The sequence below is a fragment of the Mesoplodon bidens genome (genome assembly GCF_964165515.1).
Source record: "Mesoplodon bidens genome assembly, chromosome: 3".
Lineage (NCBI taxonomy): Eukaryota > Metazoa > Chordata > Mammalia > Artiodactyla > Ziphiidae > Mesoplodon > Mesoplodon bidens.
In genome coordinates this window covers 138395371-138422261 of record NC_138178.1, presented here as the reverse complement: position 1 = coordinate 138422261, position 26891 = coordinate 138395371, and the positions used below count along the sequence as shown (strand labels likewise).

The 26891-nt window shown below is 41.6% G+C and overlaps 1 protein-coding gene across 1 annotated transcript in view; it reads right to left on the bottom strand.

Moving 5' to 3' along the window:
• The window catches only part of PRKCH (protein kinase C eta), a 225723-nt gene that overhangs the window by 146437 nt on the left and 52395 nt on the right, over nt 1-26891 (bottom strand). Inside the window, exon 2 of the mRNA XM_081228102.1 lies at nt 6154-6217. Coding sequence (XP_081084228.1) covers nt 6154-6217 — 64 coding nt within the window. The remainder of the gene's footprint in view (nt 1-6153; nt 6218-26891) is intronic.

Below are 26891 nucleotides of genomic sequence, written 5' to 3'. Positions count from 1 at the left end.
GAGGTACCCTGAATCCAGGCAAACTTCACTTATGCAAACTACATTATCATCTTCAAATCTTATACTGTATTTCTTAATAGCATTACAAGGCAGCAACATCTTTTTTGATTTGTTCTCACATGAGGGCATATCACTACTTTAACTTAATTTCTTTGTGTTGCTTCTCTTCCAATTATAACAGTTATGAGTTTAGTTTGATGCATTTTCATCAGTACTTCATCTCTTTTTTTTTTTTTTGGCCACTCCACTCTTCCAGGTAAGAACTAGTCCAAAATAGTGACAATCGAACAGGGCCACAGTGACAGCATCTAGAGGTTGCATTAAAAATCCAGGTCTATTTCATCGCCTTAATAAATTTCAGCTTGATTAGGTCACCAATCCAGTCACCTAAGCTCCAGAAAGGCTTAGCCAGAATGAAATAAAGAGTGACATGAGACGGCCCTTTCAAAAGAATAAATCATTTCAACTGTGCCTTGACAGCAGTGCTGAGGGGAATTCAGTATCTGATCAAGAGTGATGACACCTTTCTTAAGATGAACAATGGTGATGGGTTTTTGACCCAGTTGATCATGTTATGCCTTCAGCTCTGTGACAGACTTCCATGAAGAGTTTTCTTGCTCCATCTCAGTTTAATGAAGAGCCCTCACTGTAGGTTTTTAAGCAGGCTCATCTTCTTACCTCAGCATTAAACAGAAACCTATACACAGCATACTTTATCATCAACTTGTGAAGCTACTACTGTTAACACCAATTCAAGTATGACTTTTCAAAAAGACTTTTATGTTCTGTCCTTTCTCCAGACTTCATTATCACCATTTCGATGCCAGTTTCTACCATCTGGCGAAACAGTCCCTGGCGTGCAGTAAGCACTCAAATATTATTGAACGAGTATATTAACAAAATGGGTGTTCATTAAGTAAACCTTCAGCAGAGTTTGGGTGAGTTTGACAAATTATAATCTGTGATCCAGGTCCTTAATTACTGGTGTTCCACAGAGTTCTGCTCTTAGCCAACCTTGGCTTTCTCTCTAAATCTTCTTATTGGGTCCCTTCATCCTTGTGCCTGTCTCCCACTGGCACCCAGAGCTACACCTCAGGCCTCAATCTCTTGCCAAACTCTAGACTCCTACTGCTAGTTCTTCCTAAACATCTCCACTTGGGTTTCCCACAAGCTTCTCAAACTCCACCCGTTCAAAGCTGAATCCATCACATTCCATTCCTATGTGTCTGCTCTGGTGAATGACCCCACAACACCCCTCTGAGCATCATCTGGGTCTCATCCCTGTTCATCCCTGACACCCTATGAATTGCCAATTCCTGTTGGTTTCGAGATCTATATATTTCTCATAGCTGTCCCCTCCTCTCCATCCATCCTGCAGATTCCCACTGAACTTGGGCTCTAGTAACCTCTCCCTCAGACAGCTTTAACTGTCTCTTACTGGCTGTCTACACGCCTGTCTCCTCTTATGATCTGAACAGCCCCCAGCCCCAAGCCCCTTGTACCCACAGCTACCAAGTCAGATTTTGTTTCTCATTCCTTAAAACCCTTCACTGGCACCCCATCACGTCTACTAGCCTAGAAGTAGTGTGTGACCATGCAATTTATCCTCTAACCTGGGACCCTTCTGAGAGTGAAAGGTGACACTGTTAGTAGTTACAGTGGTATAGCAGACTCAGACTGTCCCGGGCAAACCTACGCATGAGGCCCTCCCAAGTCTCTGCTACACCTCCCACTGCACTCCCTCACCTTCGGCACCCCTCTCGCTACTTTCAATCTCTGGAACCCGTCACTGTTCTCTCACCCTTATGCCTGTGAACAAACTATCATCCCCTCTTGAACCATCTTCCCCAGCCTGGGACATTTCTATGGATCATTCCGACTTGCTTTAAACATCACCTCCCCTGTGAAACTTCTTCTAAAATCTCCTGGCAGATCCAATCACATATTCCTGCCAGGCAACACCATGCCTTGGACTTATTCCTATGCTGGGACCTGGGCCCCTGCCCTGCAAACATGGGCTGCACCTGCCTGCCTCCTATGAGCTCCTTCTAGTGTCTGTGTCTTCTTCATCTTTATCTCCCCAGCATCTGTGACGAGATCACAGGTCTGCACCCAGCAGGCATTTCTCATGTCATTTCTCAGTCATGTCTTATATTTAATAAAAACTTTTTTGCCTTAGCTACTAATTCAGCACAATTAATGAAAGATGAAAAGATGAGACAGGATGAAATAAGGAGTAGTCAGTAGCTCCTAATGCCAGTCCTGTATATCACAGACTACAGCTCCATTTAAGCGACTGCTTTTTAAAGGAGAGCTTTGGGATTATAGCATCTGGGCTAATGGAAGAACCCCTATAGGAGGCCATGAAAGGGAAACAGCCATGGCAATAAGCCAACATCATATTAGAAATTGTCCACTAAATTCTCGAAGCTTCTAGTATAAAATAAAGGCAGTGTCGAAATAAAACACACTTGCTGAGTATACTTGGGGTCCCAGGCAGGGGTGGGGAGAATGACAGGACTCCTGCTGCTGTGACAACAGGAACACGGAGATGAGAACCCACTCATGTGCCTTCATAGAGCACGCTACAGTTTGCAAAGCATTTCCCTACGCATTCTACCACCTGACCTTCAAAACAACCCTGTGAGATAGATCAGATGCGTGCCGAGGCTCAACCAACACTTCTTTTTTTTTTTTAATTTAAATTTTACTTTGTATTGGAGTATAGTTGATTTACAATGTTGTGTTAGTTTCTGTTGTACAGCAAAGTGATTCAGTCATATATATCTCCATTCTTTTTCAGATTCTTTTCACATATAGGTTATTACAGAATATTGAGTAGAGTTCCCTGACAATACAGTAGGTCCTTTTTATCTATTTTATATGTAGTGGTGTGTATATGTTAATCCCAACCTCCTAATTTATGCCCCTCCCAACCTTTCCCCTTTGGTAACCATAAATTTGTTTTCTAAATCTGTGAATCTGTTTCTGTTTTGTAAATAAGTTCATTTGTGTCATTTTTTCAGATTCCAAATACAAGTGATATCATGTGATATTTGTCTTTCTCTAACTTACTTCACTTAGCATGATAATCTCTAGGTCCATCCATGTTGCTGCATGTGGCATTATTTCATTCTTTCGTCAACCAACATTTCTTGAGCTTCGACAATCCCTCTGGGATCCCAGGCCAATGCCCCCTTCACAGCCTGAGCCACACCAGGCAAGCCTGACCTCATCATGCTTCTTTATGTAAAACCCTTCAGCATCCCAGATGGAAACTAGAGCTCCAAATGTTCTAGCAGCCTACCTGTCACTTTATGGCCAGGGATGATCTAGGATGGCTGACAGGTGAGAGGCCAAGCCAGGGACATTCTCACCAGGTCCAGGTGCTGCCATAGCTGAGGAAGGTGTGTGTGGGCTGGGAGGCTCCATTCCCTCCTTGTGTAACACACAGAGGCAGCCATCACGTTGTCTGCGTGTGACAAGGAAGCTGTGCCCTAAGGCAGCAGCAACGTGCCAGCTCAAGCTGAGCTCCGGCCTAGGAGCCAAACTGACAAGGCAAGGCTCCCACAGACAAAGAGAACAGACCTGAGCTTCTAAAATACAGCCCACACCATGATGCCATAGATCCTGAAATTTGAACATTAAAAAAAAATCTATTTCTCATGGATAAAACAGCTCTTCCAGCATCTTTTAAAATACGCAGGCACACCTAAGAGGGGTAGAGTGCTAAGATAGCGATCATTATCATTTTAGTGTGAATTAGTCCATGAATTCACTGTCTTCCTTATTAGCAAGTGTTCCTGGAGAGAGGAGCTCACTGGGCATCTTACTGGAGTAAGAGACAGTGGAAGGCAGAGAACAGGAAGGACTAACTTAGAGGGGAGGTGGAATTACCAAAGATGAACTCGGCCTGCCTCACCATTTTACGCAGGGTCACCTTCAAAAGGAATATAATTGCAATGACCTGGTAAGAACTCACCCCAAATAACACTTGACATTCCTTTCTTCTTACCACTATAACTAATAAATTAATATTGGGTTGGCCAAAAAGTTTGTTTGTAAGACAGAAAACCCGAACAAACTTTTTGGCCAACCCAATACTATGAGAATACTGAGGAGTATTCCAGAGCCACTGTTCTGATGTTTCTAGTGTAAAATTAAGGAAGATAAAAACTTAATAAAATTTAGTCCTAGAGAGCTGGTGTAACTCTGAAAAAAGATGTCATGTAACAACAATGGCACCATCAGACCTGGTCTAACATGCATGGCCTTACTCCACTGGTCCCTAGTCACTCGGTGCAAAAACGTAGTTCAGCACATTCAGAATCTCACTCGCTCCTCATTCACACCTCTATTCTCACTGCTGGGCTTGTCTATACCATGGCTGTACCCATGTTCCGTGTGCTGTAAGAATGTTCTATCAGCAATGTTCTGTAATATTACATTATATTTTATTTGACTGAGTTATGAGCAGACTCATTTTTCCCACAAATCCTGTATGTTCAAGATACCAAGCCAAACCAAAAGACCTGTGAGCAGGCAGAAGACCCCCAAACTGTAATCTGGACAGTTTTTTCATGTTCAAGTATCCCAAGTTTTCTGCTAATTTCAAAAGATAAGACGTGACAATTGAGACAACAACTTGAAGAATGTTCACATGAAGACAATTTGCCCACATGAATGACAAGGGTTGGCTGAGACGAGAGAAAACCACTTCTCAAAGGTGTCACCAATGTGCAAAATGCCAACACCAAACAGACAAACCATGAAGCCACACATTTACAGATATTTGCAAGGATTTTAGTTAACAGTGGAGTAGCTTGTAATGGACTAATCTTTCCACCAAAAACAATTAAGATATTTAGAAATACATTCTAAAACAATTAATTGGAAACACTGGAGGGCCACCAGAAAAGAGACAGAGATTAGAGGGAATTTGATATGCAACTTAAAACCACAAGATATCATTTCATAGCCACCAGCATGTCTAAAATTAAACAGAATGACTGTACCAAGTGTTGCGGAGGATACAGAGTAACTGGAACTCTTATACATTGCTGGTGGGAATATAAGAATACAACCACTTTGGAAAACCATTTTGAAAGTTTCTTATAAAGTTAAACATGTATCTACTCTATTATCCAGCAATTCCACTGCTAGGTATTTACCCAAGAAAAATCAAAGTGTAATGTATGTACAAGAATGTTTATGGAAGCATTCTTTATAATAACCCCAAACAGGGAAAACTCCAAAATGTCCATCAAGATGAGAATAAGCAAACAAAATTGCGCTACATTTATGTAATAGAATACCCAGCAGTAAAAAGGAACAGAATACTAATATACACAATGACATGAATGGGTCTCACAGAAATTATGCTGAGCAAAAGAAATCAGACACAAAAGAGAACATGCTATGTAGTTCCATTTATATGAACTTCCAGAATAGACAAAATTAACCTATGGTGAAGACACAAAGCAAAACATTGCATTTACTGCCTCTGGCAGCAGGGGATTAACTGGGAGAGGACACAGGGAACTTTCAGAGGGATGAAAATGTTCTGTGTCTTGGATTGGAGCACTAGTTACACAGTTGTATGCATTTGTCAAAACCAAACACTTCACTTCTGATCTATTCATTTCTCTGTATATAAATTTTACCTCAATTTTTTAAATATGGGGAATGGGAGATGGAGGTAGCGCAAGGGGGAGAGGAACAGAATACCTTAAAGGACAGAATGAGATAAAGATTCTAAGGAAGAGAACACAACCCTTAAATTTTCAATACACTCCTAGGGCAAACTAAAAGGTTGGTCCAAAGCCAAAAATCTAAAATACAGTTTAATAGACATGAACCAAAAGAGGCAAGAACCTCTTGAACTAAGAACTGAGATGATGATGAATAAAAACAAAAACTCCGTGAGTATGTTAAACAAAACACAAGATTGCCAGAGTTAGCAAATATATTTAACCTGGCAACCCAAACCAATAGACCATTAGACAACAAAATACCAACCAGCCTGGTTTATACAGTCAATTTTTAAAGCGTCTTCTACAAAATGCTCTTTTTATATGCTCCATGATATAAATTCCTACTGAGTATGAACTAAGAGTACACAAATACCAGAAACCACCCCAAATTCATTCTTACCTTCAGTGAAACTTCCTGTTAGGGTTATTACAACAAAAACTTTCCCTTCTGGCTCCAGATCCACCTAGAAAGAGAGGAAAAAATTGTACGTTATATGCTAATTTTGAAGTATTTTTTTTTGTGGGCCTCAAATAACTCTTGACAGAGAGGCCTCAATGCACAAATCACAGCCATAAATCAGATCTATGCTTTTCACTGAACAGTAGAGGGGCAGGAAACAAGTGACAGCACAAGAAACTGTGAAGGACGAAAAGCAGATCTAAACGAAACCGTGCGATGTTTTCCCTCTCTCGAATGTTTTCCTCTTCCATTGTGGCTCTCTGTGATATGGATGAGCAACCACACACGTGGTCACTGTTTCTGAGACGCGCCTAACTGACGTGCACCATTTGTAAGAACAATATTTTACTAAACCACGTGGCAAGTGTATGAAGTAGAGAAATAATGGCAACATAAAGGCAATGAACTAACGTGCCATGGTCAACTGCGTACCTTTAGTGTGAGGAAGTAAAGAGTTTGAGTGGAAGAGTGCTGTCTCTGTCTACACCATTTCCACCTGAGTGCAGTTCATCTTCAGGGAGCACCAGGGGAGGCAGTACGTGTGCTGTGCATTCACTACACTCGACTGGTCACGGGAACATCAACGTTCCTTCAAGTTCTTATCTACGAGCTGAGAAAACAAGACAGGTGTGCTGCCGACGAGGCAGCTGTGCGTCTTCTCACTAGAGCCTGTCCTCTGCACACACTCCCGTCTCCCAGAGACCTTCACACAGCGTGGCCCCAGGATGGGGCAGCACCCTCCATATCTGCTCTGACCACACTGGCCCAGGTAGGCAGGCTCTGCCCTCTTCACGCTAACCTTGAACTACCCATGAACACCTCTAAGCCATGGATTCTGAGGTTCTTTGGGGCTCCGATACATACATTTACAATTGTCCTTAAATAAAATCTTGTCAGGTTTAGCCTATGGCTTCAGCTCTGCCTTTGACCTTCTGTCTAAGAGAGGGAGGTTCAGAGAATCTGAGTATAGATATGGATGGCCTTTTGGGTAGAATATTAAATTTAAATAAGCTGCAAATCACATGGTACAATGTCCGAACTAGACCAGGACACGGACTCCAGTCTGACTGCCGCAGCAGCAGCTCTGCACTCTGGGCAAGGTCTTTAACCATGCCCAGCTTCACTGCTCCCATCTCCAAGTCCATGATGTCATTATTCAGCATTTCTGACGTGGCTTCTGTCAGACAATCTCAAAGAGCCTTAACGGTACTATTTATTGTTTGTATTGTATCTACAGGTGACCAATACCGAGAAAAGAAACGCACTGACCTTACCCTAGAGCTCACCACCACCTGTTTTTAAGTACTACACCCTGTTTCTACTTTTTCAAAATAAAAGATGCCTGTTTTACACTGACTGGGAGAGCTTCATCTATATAACAGCTAATTCTTATAAACCCTGCCTTTTTCTGCATTCAGTCTGTTATCAGTGTGGTTACCACACCGTAACTCACTCCAGTGTTCACATCAGCTTCTTGCATCACGACTAGTAACTTAACAATATACCCTTAACTATCTTATCAACACTTGCGAACCTTTATAGAACAATTCTGAAAATAGAGCTCTCTGGAGAGATGACTAAACAGGATGTCAGTCTCTAATTGTCTCCACTCTCTGCCTTGACTTGTTTCAAGTCAAAAATATTTTATTTTTAAAAGCCACTCCCTCATCTTCAATATAAAAGCCTGGCAGAGCCACATACATGCACACACATTCGACCTCACAACATCAACTGCTGCTGGCACAGCAGGAGCTGCTGCCAGCCTCCAAACTGCCAGGCCACCTCCGAGATCCAGCCCGTAAACTCCCTCCAACACTGCCCGAGGGCCCACAAAGAAGGCCACGCCACCACATGGGCAGGAGCTGCTCTGACAAGACAGCAGGAGACTCCAGCACTTAGAATCAGGAGCTCTCACAGTGCAACAGGTTCGATCCTCATTTTTGACCCAAGTCACCATCACGGTGGAAAAGCCAGACTCAAATGCCTCTGTAAGCCTAGTCCATCTAAGACCTCTGACCTTAGAACAGGGTTTTACCAACTGCAGGTCGAGACTCACTAGTGAGACATGAAAACCATGTAGTGGGTTGCACACAACAGGGATTTTGAACTAGAATAAAGTGGAACAGAAAATATGAACACGCCAAATAGTAAGGAAAAGTACCACGCCATGAAAATTCTGTTTGCAGTTTTATACGCGTGAGAATGGTAGACTGGGTTTTAGTGTAAAATGTCTTCCTTACTGTATCACAGAGAAACAGTTTGAAAATGCGGCCCTCGAGGTTATCTGCTTCACCTGTACAGTGCTGATGGCTTGGCATCTATACATGGTGGTGGCTGCTTAGACACCTCCAGGGACAGCCAACTCACTACCACCACAGCTGGCGTCTTTCATTCCTGTACCCCAGAGAAGATCCGTCTCTAACAGCAGAAATGCAGTGACCAATAGCTTCCATTCATTGACCCTAGCTTTGTCCCCTACTGCTGTAGTGCATACTTTAGCTCTACAGATTCTGGGAAGAGCACTTCAGCTTTACTGGAGAACCACCCTGCCCTCATATTAGTCCATGGCTCAGCTGAGAGTCTACCCCTGGTTCCAGAGTGGACATGTGACCCAGGCTTGCCAAACTGAGCACTGAATTCCCTCGGCCAAGATGACGGGCCTGGAGCTGGCCTATGCCCTACATGTGGCCATCTGAGTAATTGCTCCTCCCTACCCTCAATCACTGGTGCAGGTTTGGGCCCAAAATCCAAATAGGTCCAATCAGGAATCCTGGATCTACAAGGAAGAAGTACGATCTCACTCCTGCTGAACTGTAACCTGGAAGGACATACACTTGGGAGTGTCTGGCACCATTCTTACTACCACACTGGGCTGGAGAATGAAGTCAATAAAGAAGGGAGAGCTGAGAGACAGAGAGACCAGGTCTTGATGTCATTTAAAGCCTTAGATCAAGCCCTGCTTGATTCTTCTGGATTTTCAGTTATTTGAGCCCATAACTTCCTTTTGCTTTAGCCAGTTTGAGTAGGGTTTTCTATCACTTGCACCCCAAAAGGCTTATCCAAATTGGCAGCCAAAGAGAATAAGTCATATTTGTAAAGACAATCGTCACCTCCCCTCTACACTTTCTAACGCCCATGCCATCTCCCGCAATCTGTCCCCCTGCCTCTCTCTGGCATTGAAACAGCTCCTGTAACCCTTGTCACATCCCACGGTCAGATCCAAAGATGTGTCCGTCTTCCCCTCAGCTGACCCCTCTGCCGTATCTGATGCTCTTGCCCACTTCCTCCTTCATGAATCTCTCGTGAAACCCTGCTGCTCCTGAGTCCTCTTTTCCTTCCATTGGAAGATTCAGACTCATGATTTCAAAACCCACCTGAGATTCTTTGGGGGTAGGAGTAGGAGAAGAAACAAACATATCAGAACCTCCAAGAGGGTGTAGTCGCATTCATTTCCTAAGTCTCAAGCACACACTTTATTCCCAAACCTATATATGCACCTTTTCTGAAAGTCTCCATCTCAGTGTCTAAGACAAGACCCTTTAATTCAACATGTCCAGAGTCCAAAGTCTTATCATGTACCCCCAAATGAATCCCCCATTTCCCCAGCAGCCCAGGCTCCTCACTGTGTGCATATAATCCTACCAGATCCCACCAAGTCCACTTTCTGAGCCTCTCTTAAACCCTCCCCTTCCTCTCCACTCCTCCTGCCCTGCCTCACCTTGCCTCTTGCAGGGGCCTTCTAGCTGGTTTCCGTCTCCAGACTCATAATCCCCCAGCTGCTACCACTGGCATTTCAAAAATGAAAATCTGGGGCTTCCCTGGTGGCGCAGTGGTTGAGAGTCTGCCTGCCGATGCAGGGGACACGGGTTCGTGCCCTGGTCCAGGAAGATCCCACATGCCGCAGAGCAGCTGGGCCCACGAGCCATGGCCGCTGAGCCTGCGCGTCCGGAGCCTGTGCTCCGCAACGGGAGAGGCCACAACAGTGAGAGGCCCGCGTGCTGCAAAAAAAAAAAAAAAAAAAAAAAAAAAGAAAATCTGACCATGTGACTTTCTAACTTAAAATCCTTCAATGTGTCCTCTCCCTTCTATGATAACAGCCAAACTCCTTAGCAGGGCACACAGCCCCACATGCTGTGTCCTTACCATCCCAAACACATACAACCCGTATCTCAGCATCTATAAATTATTTGTAGACTCTTCAGGGAGGTATATTATTTCATTTATAACCTTAGGGATCAACAAAATGTATTATGGGTCAGACAGCATAATGGAGAATGTACTTAAAATGATGAAAAATATACATTACCTGTCTGAAGCTTATTGCCTAGTGATTTGAGGCATGCAATCTTTATACCTAGAAAATCCTTCTCTTTTTAACCTTTCAAACTCCTATTTGTCTATCGAGAATCAACTCAAAACTCACTTTTTACAGGAAGACCTTCCGAGACCTCTTTTAGACAGGTGGGCAACTCCACACCATTACAGAAACCATTGCTGGAACCCCCTCGTGTTGTAGCCACTATGCCCTGGTCCCTTAGGACCCTGACTTGCACATAAGAGGACTGAAATGGTTTTGTGAGTGAGTAAATTAACAAACAAGCAAGGATACTCCAAGTAGCTTCATAGAGGACATGGTTTTCTCCTCCTTCACCATTCTGATTGGTTTCCTCCAGATATGCTCCAGTTTCTCCACACTCCCATGAAAGAGTGAACATCAGCCTGCAGGTGCACCAGATGTTAACAGGGCAAAGCAACGTTATCACCAGCTTTGATTTCAGCAGTGACAGTGCCCTTTAGTGATGCGGCTACAGACTTCATGAACACTTTGAGAAGCCCCAGTGACCCAGCTTGAGTTTGCCATCAGCTAAAACCTTTGCATCTTTTCTACATGCTGTAAGGCTCTGCTTCTCACATCCTGTGCAGTGCTTAGGCCCCAAATCCTAAGAGCTTCATATTTTTTCTGCAAAATTTCAGCTGGTTGCTCTGGGCTCCAAGGCTCACTAGATCCCAAATCCAGTCACTCAGTCACTCTCCTTGTCAGCTTTATGGCCTTCCAAATCAGGGCCTGGGTTACCCTGTTATCATGTGAGGCACTTACAGAATGTCCACCATGACAGGGCTGAGGCCAGAGTGCCATGGAGATCCCACATAGAAATGGATGTATTGTGCATTCTTTCTGTAACAGTCATTCAGGGAGAAGTGACTGTGCTAAGCCCTCTTTCCTAGAGACCACTTCTATTAGTGAGAAGGGCAACTCCTGGGCCCTTGTCAAAACTCAGAAAGCAATGGCCTTTAAAAGTGACATTCTGACACACAAATAGATAAATCACCAAAACTCAGTGTAAACAAATGGTGCTGTAACTGGATGTCCATATACACAATAGTGAACTTCAACTCACACATTGTAACTTATACAAAAATTAACTCAAAATGGATCAGAGACCTAAATGTAAAACCTAACACTTTAATACTTCAAGAAAAATACATCAGAGAAAATCTTTGGAACCTTGGATTAGGTAAATATTTCTTAGATATAAAACCCAAAGCACAATCCATGAAAAAACAAACTGACAAACTGGACTTCATCTAAATTAAAATGTCTGCTCTTTGAAAGACACAGTCAAGAGAATGAAAGACAGGCCACAGATCAGGAGAAAATAGTGTAATTTTTTTCTCGCTTGTATCCAAATAAAGAACTTGCAAAACTCTATAAGAAAACAACCCAACTTTTAAAAAATGGGCTTCATCACTTCATTTCACCAAAGAAGACATAATATAAAGATGGCAAATAAGTATATAAAAACAAGTTCAACCTCATTAGTCATTAGAGAAATGCAAATTAAAACCACAATGCAATAACAATACCTACCTATTATGAGGGCTAACACTAAAATGTCTGACCATACTAAATGTAAGAATGTGGAGCAACTGGAATTCCCATATGTTGCTGATGGGACTATAAAATGGAACTATCACTTTGGAAACAGTTTGACATTTTCTTAAATTGTTACACATACACCTCCCATTTGATCCAGCCATTCAACTCTTAGGTATTTAACCAAGAATAAAGCAAGCATATGTTCAAAAATATGTATGCAAATGCTCAAGGCGCTTTTTAAAGAATATGATATAGCCATACAATGGACTAGTATTCAACAATAAAAAGAATAAACTATTGATGCATGCAACAACATGGAAAAATAGTAAATGAAAGAAGCCAAACACAAAAGAGAACACTCTGCCTAGAAAAAGAGAGACAACATATAGTTTTACCTGACTGTAAACATATAGTTTCTATAGCGGCAGAAAACATCAGTGGTTGCCTGGGGATGGGTAAGGGAAATAAGACGGGTGGTAGAGAGGGATTAAAAAGGGGCAGGAGAGTACCAAGACAATGAAATGGAGAAAGAGTACTCTTTTCAACAAATGGTGCTGGGACAACTGGATTCCACATGCAAAAGAATAAAAGCAGACCCCTACCTCACACCATATATAAACATGAACTCAAAATGGATCATAGACCTAAAAGTAAGAGCTAAAACTATAAAACTCTTAGAAGAAAATAGAGGAATAAATTTTCCTGACTTTGGGTTAGGCAACGGTTTCTTAGATATGACATCAAAATTACAAGTGACAAAAAAATGACAAATTGGACTGCATCAAAATTGAAAACTTCTGTGGTATAAAAACAAACAAGTGTCTACCTCTCTCTGCCCAAATGCCCTTTCCAAAGTGCCACTCTCGTCAACTTTCCTCCATCCAAGCCTCCAGAGGCTTCCTAGTGCCTTCAGAAGAAAACTCGTTCTCCTTTACCTGGCTTTCCAGGGCACCGTGGGCTCCCCACTAATTAACCCAAACCTGTTTTTCAAATTTCCATTCTTTAAACCTGCTCTTCTAGTCCGGCCCATCTCCTCACTACGTCACAGGGACATCTGTGCTCGTGCTGCTGTCTCTACTTAGCCTTTCTCTCTTCACCTATCCACTCATTCCAACATTGACTGAATGACTCCTAGGGTCAGGATCATTGCCAGGTGCTCAGGATTTCCCAGAGAAGCTCCCTGAGGCTGCAGGTGGAAGAAGCAGCTGAGTGTACCTGGCAACGATGACGTAGCTACAGAAGCTGAAGGAAGAAACTTTTGCCAGGAAGATCTCACATGCACATCGATCCCTGAAGTCTCAAAATTCCTTTCTCGATTATTATCTTAGTATTTATTGATACCCTTAACAATTAGATAAAATTTCATAGACTTACATCTCATCACTTGCAGTTAAGTCTGTAAGCTCCTTTCCAGTGGAATCTGACACTTTTTTATTCCCCGAAGGGCCTAGCAGAGTTCCTCGAACCAAGTAAACACTCAAAAAATATCTGTTGATTTGGTCTAATGAGCTAAATTGGAAGGTCATCTGACCACCTCAATTTCATCACCTATAAAATGGGAATGATAGCATTTTATCCTGTAATAAACACTCTGACAGCACTTTGTAAAATAAAAAAGCACTTCAAGATGGCTCCACGGCAAACCAGTAGCATATGGACTACACAGGCCCCCTGCTTAAGGATCATACTCTGCTCGCTTGATGAGCCAACTGATTGCCAGCCCCCCTCCTCCACCACACACCCTGAGCCAGTGTTTCCTTTCCTTTGGCATCATTTTGCAGAAGTTGGGCAAGTCACCTATATCCCTGAGTCGGTCTTCTTGTCCATGAAATGAGAGGATTGTTAAAAAACTTTCTAGCTCTAATGTTCCATGATTCTAAACAGGCTTGGATAAAAGCCTGCAGACAGGACTCAACGGAAACACTCATTTAATTAACTGGTAATAATTTACAACCATTTCCCTTCACAGAAGGCATTAGAATTGATCACAGGCAGGAAACTTCTGGCTACTTAATTTTCATCTCAGCCTGGGATAAGCAAAAGGCCCTAGCATATTAAAAGAAAAAAAAAACAATCCTTTGGGCAAAGGTAGAAGGTTCACCTAAACTCTATGGGCCTCGGGCCAGACATCTGTGATACTCAGATTCTTGGCTAGGTGGATCAGTAACTTTTCTAGGTCTTACTCTAGGGATAAGTAACTAAAGAACTTAAAAACATGATAAAGCACTGCACAATTCTCTTCCAGCTAAAACCATCAGACTTAAAAATGAGAGTTCAAATTCTTAAAGGAAAAAAAATTTCTTTACGGAATTGTACCAATAACCAACAAGGAGACGTGTAGCTATGTTCTTTAGTAATAGAAATAACAGTTACTGTGTCTTGAATTCATCAATGTGCAGGAGCCCTGCCGGGTAGGTGCCTGACCTACATTATTTCTCACCTTCACCCCCTGCAAGGTATCACCACCACCATTACAGATGGGAAAATGGAGGCTCCGTGAGGTTACAGAATTCACCAGCAGAGAAGGCCAAGCCAAGATACAGACTCAGGGAAGATCCTGCCCCAGTTCCACACCAGCCTCCCTGTAGGCTGCTGTGCCTGCATCTGCCTGCAGGTTTGCCTGATGCCTTCTGTTCCACCCGAACCAGCCTGCCCAAGCCTTGGCATGTTAGGTCAATCGCATCACCCGTCTCCCTGGGAACTTGGGCTAGACTTGTGCCCTCAGCACCTGAGGGTGCTCCCGGCCAAATGCCAAGCCTTGGTGTTTCAGCCTTGCTTCCTCACTGCCAAGGCCAGTGGGAGTGGCATCAGCCTGATGGTGTCGCCTGATGGCTCTTCACAAGGGCATGTGGCAAGTCTATGCTGGGGCTAGCAGAATGCAGCGGGCAGCTCAGGTTCCATTAGTCAGCTGCCTGGAGGACTTGAGTCAGGGTCATGTGCTGCAGACACACAGCGCATCGCTTCGCCATGGGAAGGAGTTTAAAGGAAAAGGGGGTGAATGAGGCAAACCCTATGTCCCTGCTGATTTTCTGTTTTTGCAATCAGACAAGGTTTATGTGTTAAAAGCACACTAAAAAGCACCACAGATTAAAAAAGATCAGAAAAAGAAGATGGCAAAAACTGAACAGAAAGGTGAGACTTATCAAATAGGACTGTAGTTTAAAGAGAAGGAAAATACTATCTTTAGTCAGTGATTAAATCCTCATCTTTCTAAGTCTGGACTCTCCATGTGGTCTAAGAGGATGGTAGGGAAAGAGCCCTCGGCTGTGACCACAGCTCTGGTGGCAGGTCATCTGGCTTCTGCACCAAGACAATAAAGGTGGACAACTAGGCTTTTAAGTCCTTTTCATATCTAAGATTCTATGACTCCAAGCCACAAACAGGTTCTGAACTCCACAGAGGAAGTAAAGACTACAGAAGAGTATGCCTCTCACATGCATAAAGCCTCATGGTAACTCTTCCCCACCCCCAGCTAAACATACCCAATCACTGCAAATTTAAACTTAGAGTTATTTCAATTCAGAGCCCATAACCCCTATGTCCTAGTGTAAATAGTGTAACTCCTGGCAAAAGGGGAATTCTTTTGTATTAAAATTAGTTTTTCAAAGTGTCCCTGCCCAAAATGAAAAACCAGGAATAAATAGTCCAGATTGGATATCTCTGAGGACTAAAATACTTTTTCTTTGCCAAGGAGAAGGCTAAGGAGAGATAGAAATGGTCTATTGTACAAGTGCTGTGTGTGTGTGTCTCTCAATCTTTGACTCCAATATCCAAGGGATTGAAAATGTCAATTAGATGATGGGATGCCTTAGGCTCTTCAAAACACTCCACTACAATTCCTCCCTCTTTACCTCCTAGGGAGTTCAATTCTGTGCTGGGAGGCCTACCTGACACCTCCTTTGTGAAGGAGGACAGAGGCTCTGAAGGCATCTGCCCAGCCCAGGAGATCCAGAGCTGCTGGTACTCCTGATGGACCAAAAAGGGTGGGCTGAGCTCTTCTGGAGTCAAATGCCCACCCTTGCAACCAGCAGAGGACTCTCAGAACAGCACCCTCCAGAACTAAGAAGGCACTTTCTTTCTCCTCCAATAAGGTGTCTGCCCCCCAAGGACCTTATGCCAGAGCAGACCCTAAACTGAGAGAGGAACCATGGTAATTGTGTTCCCTACATCAAAGAACACTGTAAAAGGGCACTTTCAACATGATCTCAATCCTTCTCTTTTCTCTTCCATAGACCCTTCCAGAAGAGAACATACTCTGTCCTTGCCAGGACAAGGTATTAAATGAAAGGGACAGGTGGCCTTTGGACTGTGGCTGGAGGTGAGGATTGCCATCCTTGCTCACCCTCCTGCTCAGTGGCCTCACAGCCCCCTTCCTTCTTCACAGCTTCTGTGGGTTGCTGGGGAGAGCTCTCAGCCCCCCAGTGAGCCTCCTCCTGAGGTGAAGCTCCCACAAGGATGGAGAAATATTAGGAGATGGAGAGTCTAAGTTTTGCCACAGAAGATTTCAGGTTTTTTTTAAAAAAGATATAAACAAATCCAGAATTATTCTACATTGTAATGGAGGAAGAAAACAAAACCAAAGCAAGGAGTAAGTCAAACTATATAGCATACTTAAGCATTCATGAGGTTTGTTTGTTGTTGTTGTTGTTTTACTATGGCATTCTTTTCAGCATTGAATTGAGGTCTTTTTGTTTCCCAAGTGGCATGCGGGACTAGTTCCCCAACCAGGGATCGAACCCACTCCCCCTGCAGTGGAAGAACGGAGTCTTAACCACTAGACAGCCAGGGAAGTCCCTCAAGATGTTTTATAGATGTGTCTACTTAATTTCTCATTGCTCAGACTCTTGGTCACCTTTAGATAACTGTGAATCTGAAGGAACATTAGAAAATACATCAAGCCCAAGGTCTCTCCCAAGGGTTATCTTGTGAAACTTTCACTCCTTTTGGCCTTCCAGAGGGAAGGAAAGAGGAAAGCTTTGCCAAAATGGACATGGGTGCCCTACCTAGAAATACAGGTAGCAGTTTTCCAGGTGGGCCAGGGAAGGAGAGACAGAGCAGAAGTATGTGCAAATGCACAGAGGACTATTAGGGTTGCGTATGGTGGAATGCAGGCGGTGTAAATGAGATGGGTCAGAAACTAGGCTGGAGAGAAAAAGCTATCAGGTCAACAGTGGCCTCCTGGCACCCTGGAAGGCTAGCTCTTATCCCAGGGCAATGGGGAGCCGCTGAGGGGTTTCAATCTGCAAAGTTTCAGGATTATACCAACATGACACAGCCCTACAGACAGGGTGTTGGCATTATAAGGGGAGACAAGCTGGTGGTGGGGATACATATTCAAAGGCTATTCTGTTGGTCTTAGCAAAGGTTGCAGGTGACCTGAGCTAAGCCAGCAGCAGAGGGGATGGAGAGGGGGAGGCAGACGGGGGAAGACAGGGGAGGGAGCAGCAGCTGTACTTTGTAATCAGAGGTGGGGTAGAAGGTAAAAGAGAAGTGGTGACAGAGAGTCACCAGGCCAATGACAATCTTGGTGGCATTAAATGAGATAGAGACTCTAAAGGGATAAGCTGATATGGAGGAAAGATAGAAAATTCAATGTATGACCATTACCCATGTCATCTGAGCATCTACTGGGCCACCCTGAACAGCTTCTTAAAGTTTAGATGGAGAACTAGGAACACCACAAAGATAGAAAATACAACCCAGTACAGTCTCAGTGGAACAGGTAAGAGCAACATCAAAAGCACTATTCAGATCAAGAAAAGGAGCAATCAGATGACATGAAACTATACATAGAAAATCCTAAAGACGCCACCAGAAAAATACTAGAGTTCATCAATGAATTTGGTAAAGTTGCAGGATACAAAATTAATATACAGAAGTCTGTTGCATTTCTACACACTAATGAAATACCAGAATGGGAAATTAAAGAAACAGTTCCATTTACCATCACATCAAAAACAATAAAATACCTAGAAATAAACCTACCTAAGGTGGCAAAAGACCTGTACTCCAAAAACTGTAAGATGCTGATGAAAGAAACTGCAGACAACACAAACAGATGGAAAGATACCAATACTGTTAAAATGACCATACTACCCAAGGCAGTCCACAGATTCAATGCAATCCCTATCAAATTACCAATGGCATTTTTCACAGAAATGAAAATGGAAACACAAAAGACCCCAAATAGACAAAACAATCTTGTGAAAGAAGAATGGAGCCAGAGGAATCACACTCTCTGACTTCAGACTATACTATAAAGCTATAGTCATCAAACCAGGATGGTACTGGCACAAAAAAAGACACACAAATCAATGGAACAGGATAAAACACTCAGAAATAAACCCGTGCACTTATGGTCAATTAATCTATGACAAAGGCAAGAATATACAATGGAGAAAAGACAGTCTCTTCAATAAATGGTGCTGGTAAAACTGGACAGCTACCTGTAAAAAAATGAAATTAGAACATTCTCTTATACCATACACAAAAATAAACTCAAAATGGACTAAAGACCTGAATGTAAGACCAGATACTCTAAAATTCCTACAGGAAAACATAGGCAAAACACTCTTTGACATAAATCACAGCAATATTTCTTTGGATCCGTCTCCTAGAGTAATGGAAATAAAAGCAAAAATAAACAAATGGGACCTAATTAAACTTAAAAGCTTTTGCACAGCAAAGGAAACCATAAATAAAACAAAAAGACAACCTACAGAATGGGAGAAAATATTTGCAAACGATGCTACAATTAAGGGCTTAATTTTCAAAATATACAAACAGCTCAATATCAAAAAAACTAAACAACCCAATCAAAAAATGGGCAGAAGACCTAAATAGACATTTCTCCAAAGAAGACATACAGCTGACAACCGGCACATGAAAAGATGCTCAGCTTTGCTAATTATTAGAGAAATGCAAATCAAAACTACAATGAGGTATCACTTCACACTGGCCAAAATGGCCATCATCAAAATGTCTACAAAAAATAAATACTGGAGAGGGTGTAGAGAAAAGGGAATCCTCCTACACTGTTGGTGGGAATGTAAACTGATACAGGCACTATGGATGTTCTTTAAAAAACTAAAACTAGAGTTACCATATGATCCAGCAATCCCACTCCTGGGCATATATCTAGAGAAAACAATAATTGGAAAAGATACATGCACCCCAATGTTCACAGCAGCACCGTTAACAATTGCCAAGACATGGAAGCAATGTAAATGTCCACTGACGAATGGATAAAGAAAATGTGGTGTGTGTGTGTGTATGTATACACACACAATGGAATATTATTTGGCCATAAAAAAGAATGAAATAATGCCATTTATAGCAACATGGATGGACCTAGAGATTATCATACTAAGTGGAGTGAGTCAGACAAAGACGAATATCATATGTTATCACATATGTGGAATCTAAAAAAATGATAAAAATGAACTTCTTTACAAAACAGAAATGGACTCACATACACAGAAAACAAACTTATGGTCACCAAAGGGGAAAGGGGGGAGGAATAAATTAGGAGTTTGGGATTAATATATGCACATTACTAAACAAGGACCTACTATATAGAACAGGGAACTATATTCAATATCTTTTAATAACTTGTAACAGAAAAGAATAAATATGTATGTATATACATATATTTATATATTTATAACTGAATAACTTTGCTGTACACTTGAAACTAACATGACATTTTAAGTCAACTATACTTCAATTAAAAAAACGAAATAGAGGGGCTTCCCTGGTGACGCAGTGTTTGAGAGTCCGCCTGCCGATGCAGGGGACATGGGTTCGTGCCCCGGTCCAGGAAGATCCCACATGCCGCAGAGCGGCTGGGCCCGTGGGCCATGGCTGCTGAGCCTGCGCGTACGGAGCCTGTGCTCCGCAACAGGAGAGGCCACAACAGTGAGAGGCCCGCGTACCGCAAAAAAAAAAAAAAAAAAAAAAAAAAAAAATTATAAAAAAAAAGAAATAGAGCAGAAGCAAGAAGAACTACAATCCTGCAGCCTGTGGAACAAAAATCACATTCACAGAAAGACAGACAAGATAAAAAGGCAGAGTGCTATGTACCAGAGGAAGGAACAAGATAAAACCCCAGAAAAACAACTAAATGAAGTGGAGATAGGCAACCTTCCAGAAAAAGAATTCAGAATAATGATAGTGAAGATGATCCAGGACCTCGGAAAAAGAATGGAGGCAAAGACTGAGAAGATGCAAGAAATGTTTAACAAAGACCTAGAAGAAATAAAGAACAAACAAACAGAGATGAACAATACAATAACTGAAATGAAAAGTACACTAGAAGGAATCAATAGCAGAATAACTGAGGCAGAAGAACGGATAAGTGACCTGGAAGACAGAATGGTGGAATTCACTGCTGCGGAAGAGAATAAAGAAAAAAGAATGAAAAGAAATGAAGACAGCCTAAGAGACCTCTGGGACAACATTAAATGCAACAACATTCACATTATATGGGTCCCAGAAGGAGAAGAGACAGAGAAAGAACCAGAGAAAATATTTGAAGAGATTATAGTCGAAAACTTCCCTAATATGGGAAAGGAAATAGCCACACAAGTCCAGGAAGTGCAGCGAGTCCCATACAGGGTAAATCCAAGGAGAAACACGCCAAGACACATAGTAATCAAACTGGTAAAAATTAAAGACAAAGAAATATTACTGAAAGCAACAAGTGAAAAATGACAAATAATATACAAGAGAACTCCCATAACGTTAACAGCTGATTTCTCAGCAGAAACTCTACAAGCCAGAAGACAGTGGCATGATATACTTAAAGTGATGAAAGGGAAGAAACTACAACCAAGATTACTCTACCCTGCAAGGATCTCATTCAGATTCGATGGAGAAATCAAAAGCTTTACAGACAAGCAAAGGCTAAGAGAATTCAGCACCACCAAACCAGCTCTACAACAAATGTTAAAGGAACTTCTCTAAGTGGGAAACACAAGAGAAGAAAAGGACCTACAAACCCAAAACAATTGAGAAAATGGTCATAGGAACCTACATATCGATAATTACCTTAAATGTGAATGGATTAAATGCTCCAACCAAAAGACTCAGGCTTGCTGAATGGATACAAAAACAAGACCCATCTATATGCTGTCTACAAGAGACCCACTTCAGACCTAGGGACACATACAGACTGAAAGTGAGGGGATGGAGAAAGATATTTCATGCAAATGGAAATCAAAAGAAAGCTGGAGTAGCAATACTCATATCAGATAAAATAGACTTTAAAAGAATGTTACAAGAGACAAGGAAGGACACTACATAATGATCAAGGGATCAATCCAAGAAGAAGATATAACAATTATAAATATATATATTCACCCAACATAGGAGCACCTCAATACATAAGGCAACTGCTAAAAGCTATAAAAGAGGAAATCAACAGTAACACAATAATAGTGGGGGACTTTAACACCTCACTTACACCAATGGACAGATCATTCAAAATGAAAATAAATAAGGAAACAGAAGCTTTAAATGACACAATAGACCAGAGAGATTTAATTGATATTTATAGGACATGCCATCAAACAACAGCAGATTACACTTTCTTCTCAAGTGCTCACAGAACATTCTCCAGGATAGATCACATCTTGGGTCACAAATCAACCCTCAGTAAATTTTTAAAAATTGAAATCATATCAAGCATCTTTTCTGACCACCACGCTATGAGATTAGAAATTACAGGAAAAAAAACGTAAAAAACACAAACACATGGAGCCTAAATAATACGTTACTAAATAACCAAGAGACCATTGAAGAAATCAAAGAGGAAATCAAAAAATACCTAGAGACAAATGACAATGAAAATACGACGCTCCAAAACCTATGGGATGCAGCAAAAGCAGTTCTAAGATGGAAGTTTATAGCTATAGAAGCCTACCTCAAAAAATAAGAAAAATCTCAAATAAACAATCTAACCTTATACCTAAAGGAACTAGAGAAAGAAGAACAAACAAAACCCAAAGTTAGCAGAAGGAAAGAAATCATAAAGATCAGAGCAGAAATAAATGAAATAGAAACAAAGAAAACAATAGCAAAGATGAATAAAACTAAAAGCTGGCTCGTTGAAAAGATAAATAACACTGATAAACCATTAGCCAGACTCATCAAGAAAAAGAGGGAGGGCTTCCCTGGTGGCGCGGTGGTTGGGAGTCCGCCTGCCGATGCAGGGGACACGGGTTAGTGCCCCGGTCTGGGAGGATCCTGCATGCCACGGAGCGGCTGGGCCCGTGAGCCATGGCCGCTGAGCGGGCGCATCCAGAGCCTGTGCTCCGCGGCGGGAGAGGCCACAGCAGTGAGAGGCCCGCATACCACAAAAAAAAAAAAAAAAGAAAGAAAAAGAGGGAGAGGACTCAAATCAGTAAAATTAGAAATGAAAAAGGAGAAGTTACAAAAGACACTGAAGAAATACAAAGCATCCTAAGAGACTACTACAAGCAACTCTATGCCAATAAAATGGACAACCTGGAAGAAATGATCAAATTCTTAGGAAGGTATAACCTTCCAAGACTGAACCAGGAAGAAATAGAAAATATGAACAGACCAATCAGAAGTAATGAAATTGAAACTGTGATTAAAAGTCTTCCAACAAACAAAAGTCCAGGACCAGATGGCTTCACAGGTGAATTCTATCAAACATTTAGAGGGCTTCCCTGGTGGCGCAGTGGTGGAGAATCTGCCTGCCAATGCAGGGGACACGGGTTCGAGCCCTGGTCCAGGAAGATCCCACATGCCGCGGAGCAACTGGGCCCGTGAGCCACAATTACTGAGCCTGCGCATCTGGAGCCTGTGCTCCGCAACAAGAGAGGCCACAATAGTGAGAGCCCCGTGCACCACGATGAAGAGTGGCCCCCGGTTGCCACAACTAGAGAAAGCCCTCGCACAGAAACGAAGACCCAACACAGCCAAAAATAAAAATAAATAAATTTTAAAAAGTGACTCTCATAGGCTGTCTTTAAAAAAAAAATAGCGAATGCTTTAAAAAAAAAAAAACTTTTAGAGAAGAGCTAACACCCATCCTTCTCAAACTCTTCCAAAAAGTTGCAGAAGAAGGAACACTCCCAAACTCATTCTATGAGGTCACCATCACCCTGATAACAAAACCAGACAAAGATACTACAAAAAAAGAAAATTACAGACCAATATCACTGATGAATATAGATGCAAAAATCCTCAACAAAATACTAGCAAACCGAATCCAACAGCACATTAAAAGGATCATACACCATGATCAAGTGGGATTTATCCCAGGGATGCAAGGATTCTTCAATATATGCAAATCAATCAATGTGATACACCATATTAACAAATTGAAGAAGAAAAACCATATGATCATCTCAATAGATGTAGAAAAAGATTTTGACAAAATTCAACACCCATTTATGATAAAAACTCTCCAGAAAGTGGGCATAGAGGGAACCTACCTCAACATAATAAAGGCCATATACGACCAACCCACAGCAAACATCATTTTCAATGGTGAAAAACTGAAAGCATTTCCTCTAAGATCAGGAATGAGACATGGATGTCCACTCTCACCACTATCAATCAACATAGTTTTGGAAGTCCTAGCCACGGCAATCAGAGAAGAAAAAGAAATAAAAGGAATACAAATTGGAAAAGAAGTAAAACTGTCACTGTTTGCAGATGACATGATATGATACATACAGAATCCTAAAAATGCTACCAGAAAACTACTAGAGCTAATCAATGAATTTGGTAAAGTTGCAAGATAGAAAATTAATGCACAGAAATCTCTTGCATTCCTATACACTAAGGATGAAAAATCTGAAAGAGGAATTATGGAAACACTCCCATTTACCACTGCAACTAAAAGAATAAAATATCTAGGAATAAACCTACCTAGGGAGACAAAAGACCTGTATGCAGAAAACTATAAGACACTGATGAAAGAAATTAAAGATGATGCCAACATATGGAGAGATACACCATGTTCTCAGATTGGAAGAATCAATATTGTGAAAATGACTATACTACCCAAAGCAATCTACAGATTCAATGCAATCCCTATCAAATTACCAATGGCATTTTTTACAGAACTAGAACAAAAAATCTTAAAATTTATATGGAGACAAAAGAGACCCCAAATAGCCAAAGCAGTCTTGAGGGAAAAAAATGGAGCTGGAAGAATCAGACTCCCTGACTTCAGACTATACTACAAAGCTATAGTCATCAAGACAATATAGTAGTGGCACAAAAACAGAAATATAGATCAATGGAACAGGATAGAAAGCCCAGAGATAAACCCACACACCTATGGTCAGCTAATCTATGACAAAGGAGGCAAGGATATGCAATGGAGAAAAGACAGTCTCTTCAATAAGTGGTGCTGGGAAAACTGGACAGCTACATGTAAAAGAATGAAATTAGAACACTCCCTAACACCATACACAAAAATAAGCTGAAAATGGATTAAAGATCTAAATGTAAGGCCAGAAACTATCAAACTCTTAGAGGAGAACATAGGCAGAACACTCTATGACATAAATCACAGCAAGATCCTTTTTGACCCACCTCCTAGAGAAATGGAAATAAAAACAAAAATAAACAAATGGGACCTAATGAAACTTCAAAGCTTTTGCACAGCAAAGGAAACCATAAACAAGACAAAAAGACAATCCTCAGAATGGGAGAAAATTCTTGCAAATGAATCAACGGACAGAGGATTAATCTCCAAAATATATAAATAGCTCATACAGCTCAATATTAAAAAAACAAAGAATCCAATCAAAAAATGGGCAGAAGACCTAACTGGACATTTCTCCAAGGAAGACATACAGATGGCCACGAAGCACAGCAAAAGCTGTTCAACATCACTAATTATTAGAGAAATGCAAATCAAAACTACAATGAGGTATCACCGCACACCAGTTAGAATGGGCATCATCATAAAATCTACAAACAACAAATGCTGGAGAGGGTGTGGAGAAAAGGGAACCCTCTTGCACTGTTGGTGGGAATGTAAATTGATACAGCCACTATGGAGAACAGTATGGAGGTTCCTTAAAAAACTACAAATAGAACTACCATATGACCCAGCAATCCCACTACTGGGCATATACCCTGAGAAAACCATAATTCAAAAAGAGACATGTACCAAAATGTTCATTGCAGCTCTATTCACAATAGCCCGGAGCTGGAAACAACCTAAGTGTCCATCATCGGATGAATGGATAAAGAAGATGTGGCACATATATACAATGGAATATTACTCAGCCATAAAAAGAAACGAAACTGAGCTATTTGTAATGAGGTGGATAGACCTAGAGTCTGTCATACAGAGTGAAGTTAGTCAGAAAGAGAAAGACAAATACCGTATGCTAACACATATATACGGAATTTAAAAAAAAAATGTCATGAAGAACCTAGGGGCAAAACGGGAATGAAGACGCAGACCTACTTGAGAATGGACTTGAGGATATGGGGAGGGGGAAGGGTGGGCTGTGACAAGGCGAAAGAGAGGCATGGACGTGTATACACTACCAAACGTCAGGTAGATAGATAGTGGGAAGCAGCCGCAGAGCACAGGGAGATCAGCTCGGTGCTTTGTGACTGCCTGGAGGGGTGGGATGGGGAGGGTGGGAGGGAGGGAGATGCATGAGGGAAGGGATGTGGGAACAGATGTATATGTATGACTGATTCACTTTGTTATAAAGCAGAAACTAATTAAAAAAATAAATAAATAAACTTAAAAAAAAAATGGATAACCAGTGGACCTACTATATAGCACAGGGGACTCTGCTCAATGTTATGTGGCAGCCTGGATGGGAGGGGAGTTTGGGGGAGAATGGGTACATGCATATGTATAGCCGAGTCCCTTTGCTGTGCATCTGAAACTATCACAACATTGTTAATCGGCTATACTCCAATATAAAATAAAAAGTAAAAAAAAAAAAAAAAAAAAAAGACACATGCACCCCAATGTTCATTGCAGCACTATTTACAACAGCCAGATCACGGAAGCAACGTAAATGCCCATCGACAGACGAATGGATAAAGAAGATGTGGCACATATATACAATGGAATATTACTCAGCCATAAAAAGGAACGAAATTGGGTCACTTGTTGAGACGTGGATGGATCTAGAGACTGTCATACACAGTGAAGTATTTCAGAGAGAGGAAAACAAATACTGTATATTAATGCATATATGTGGAACCTAGAAAAATGGTACAGATGAACTGGTTTGCAGGGCAGAAATTGAGACACAGATGTAGAGAACAAACGTATGGACACCAAGGGGGGAAAGCGGTGGGGGGGTGGGGTGGGGGTTGATGAATTGGGCGATTGGGATTGACATGTATACACTGATGTGTATAAAATTGATGACTAATAAGACCCTGCTGTATAAAAAAATAAATAAAATTAAATTTAAAAAAGCAATCGCTGGTCTAGGGCAGAGCTTCACCTGAGTTGAGGCCCGAAGGCAAGTTTCAATAAGCAGCAAGAGACCCTTGTGAGTCAGAAGCACATCATGAGCAGAGATAGATCCAGTATCAGAACACAAACTAAACCAGCGTGAATGAAGAAGTGTCCATACAGAGGAGCAAGAGAGAAGGTTAGAGGCAAAACTGAAGAAAGAGCTGCACTTAGAGAATTTTAACCTTATTAAAGGTGAGACACTAGAGGTTTTTGATTATGTAAATTGATGGACAGTAACATGTAAAAGGGGCATTTTATCTACTAGACCAGTGAATGAGGGAGAGTATGGTCTAGAAATATGAAAGGTTTCATAAG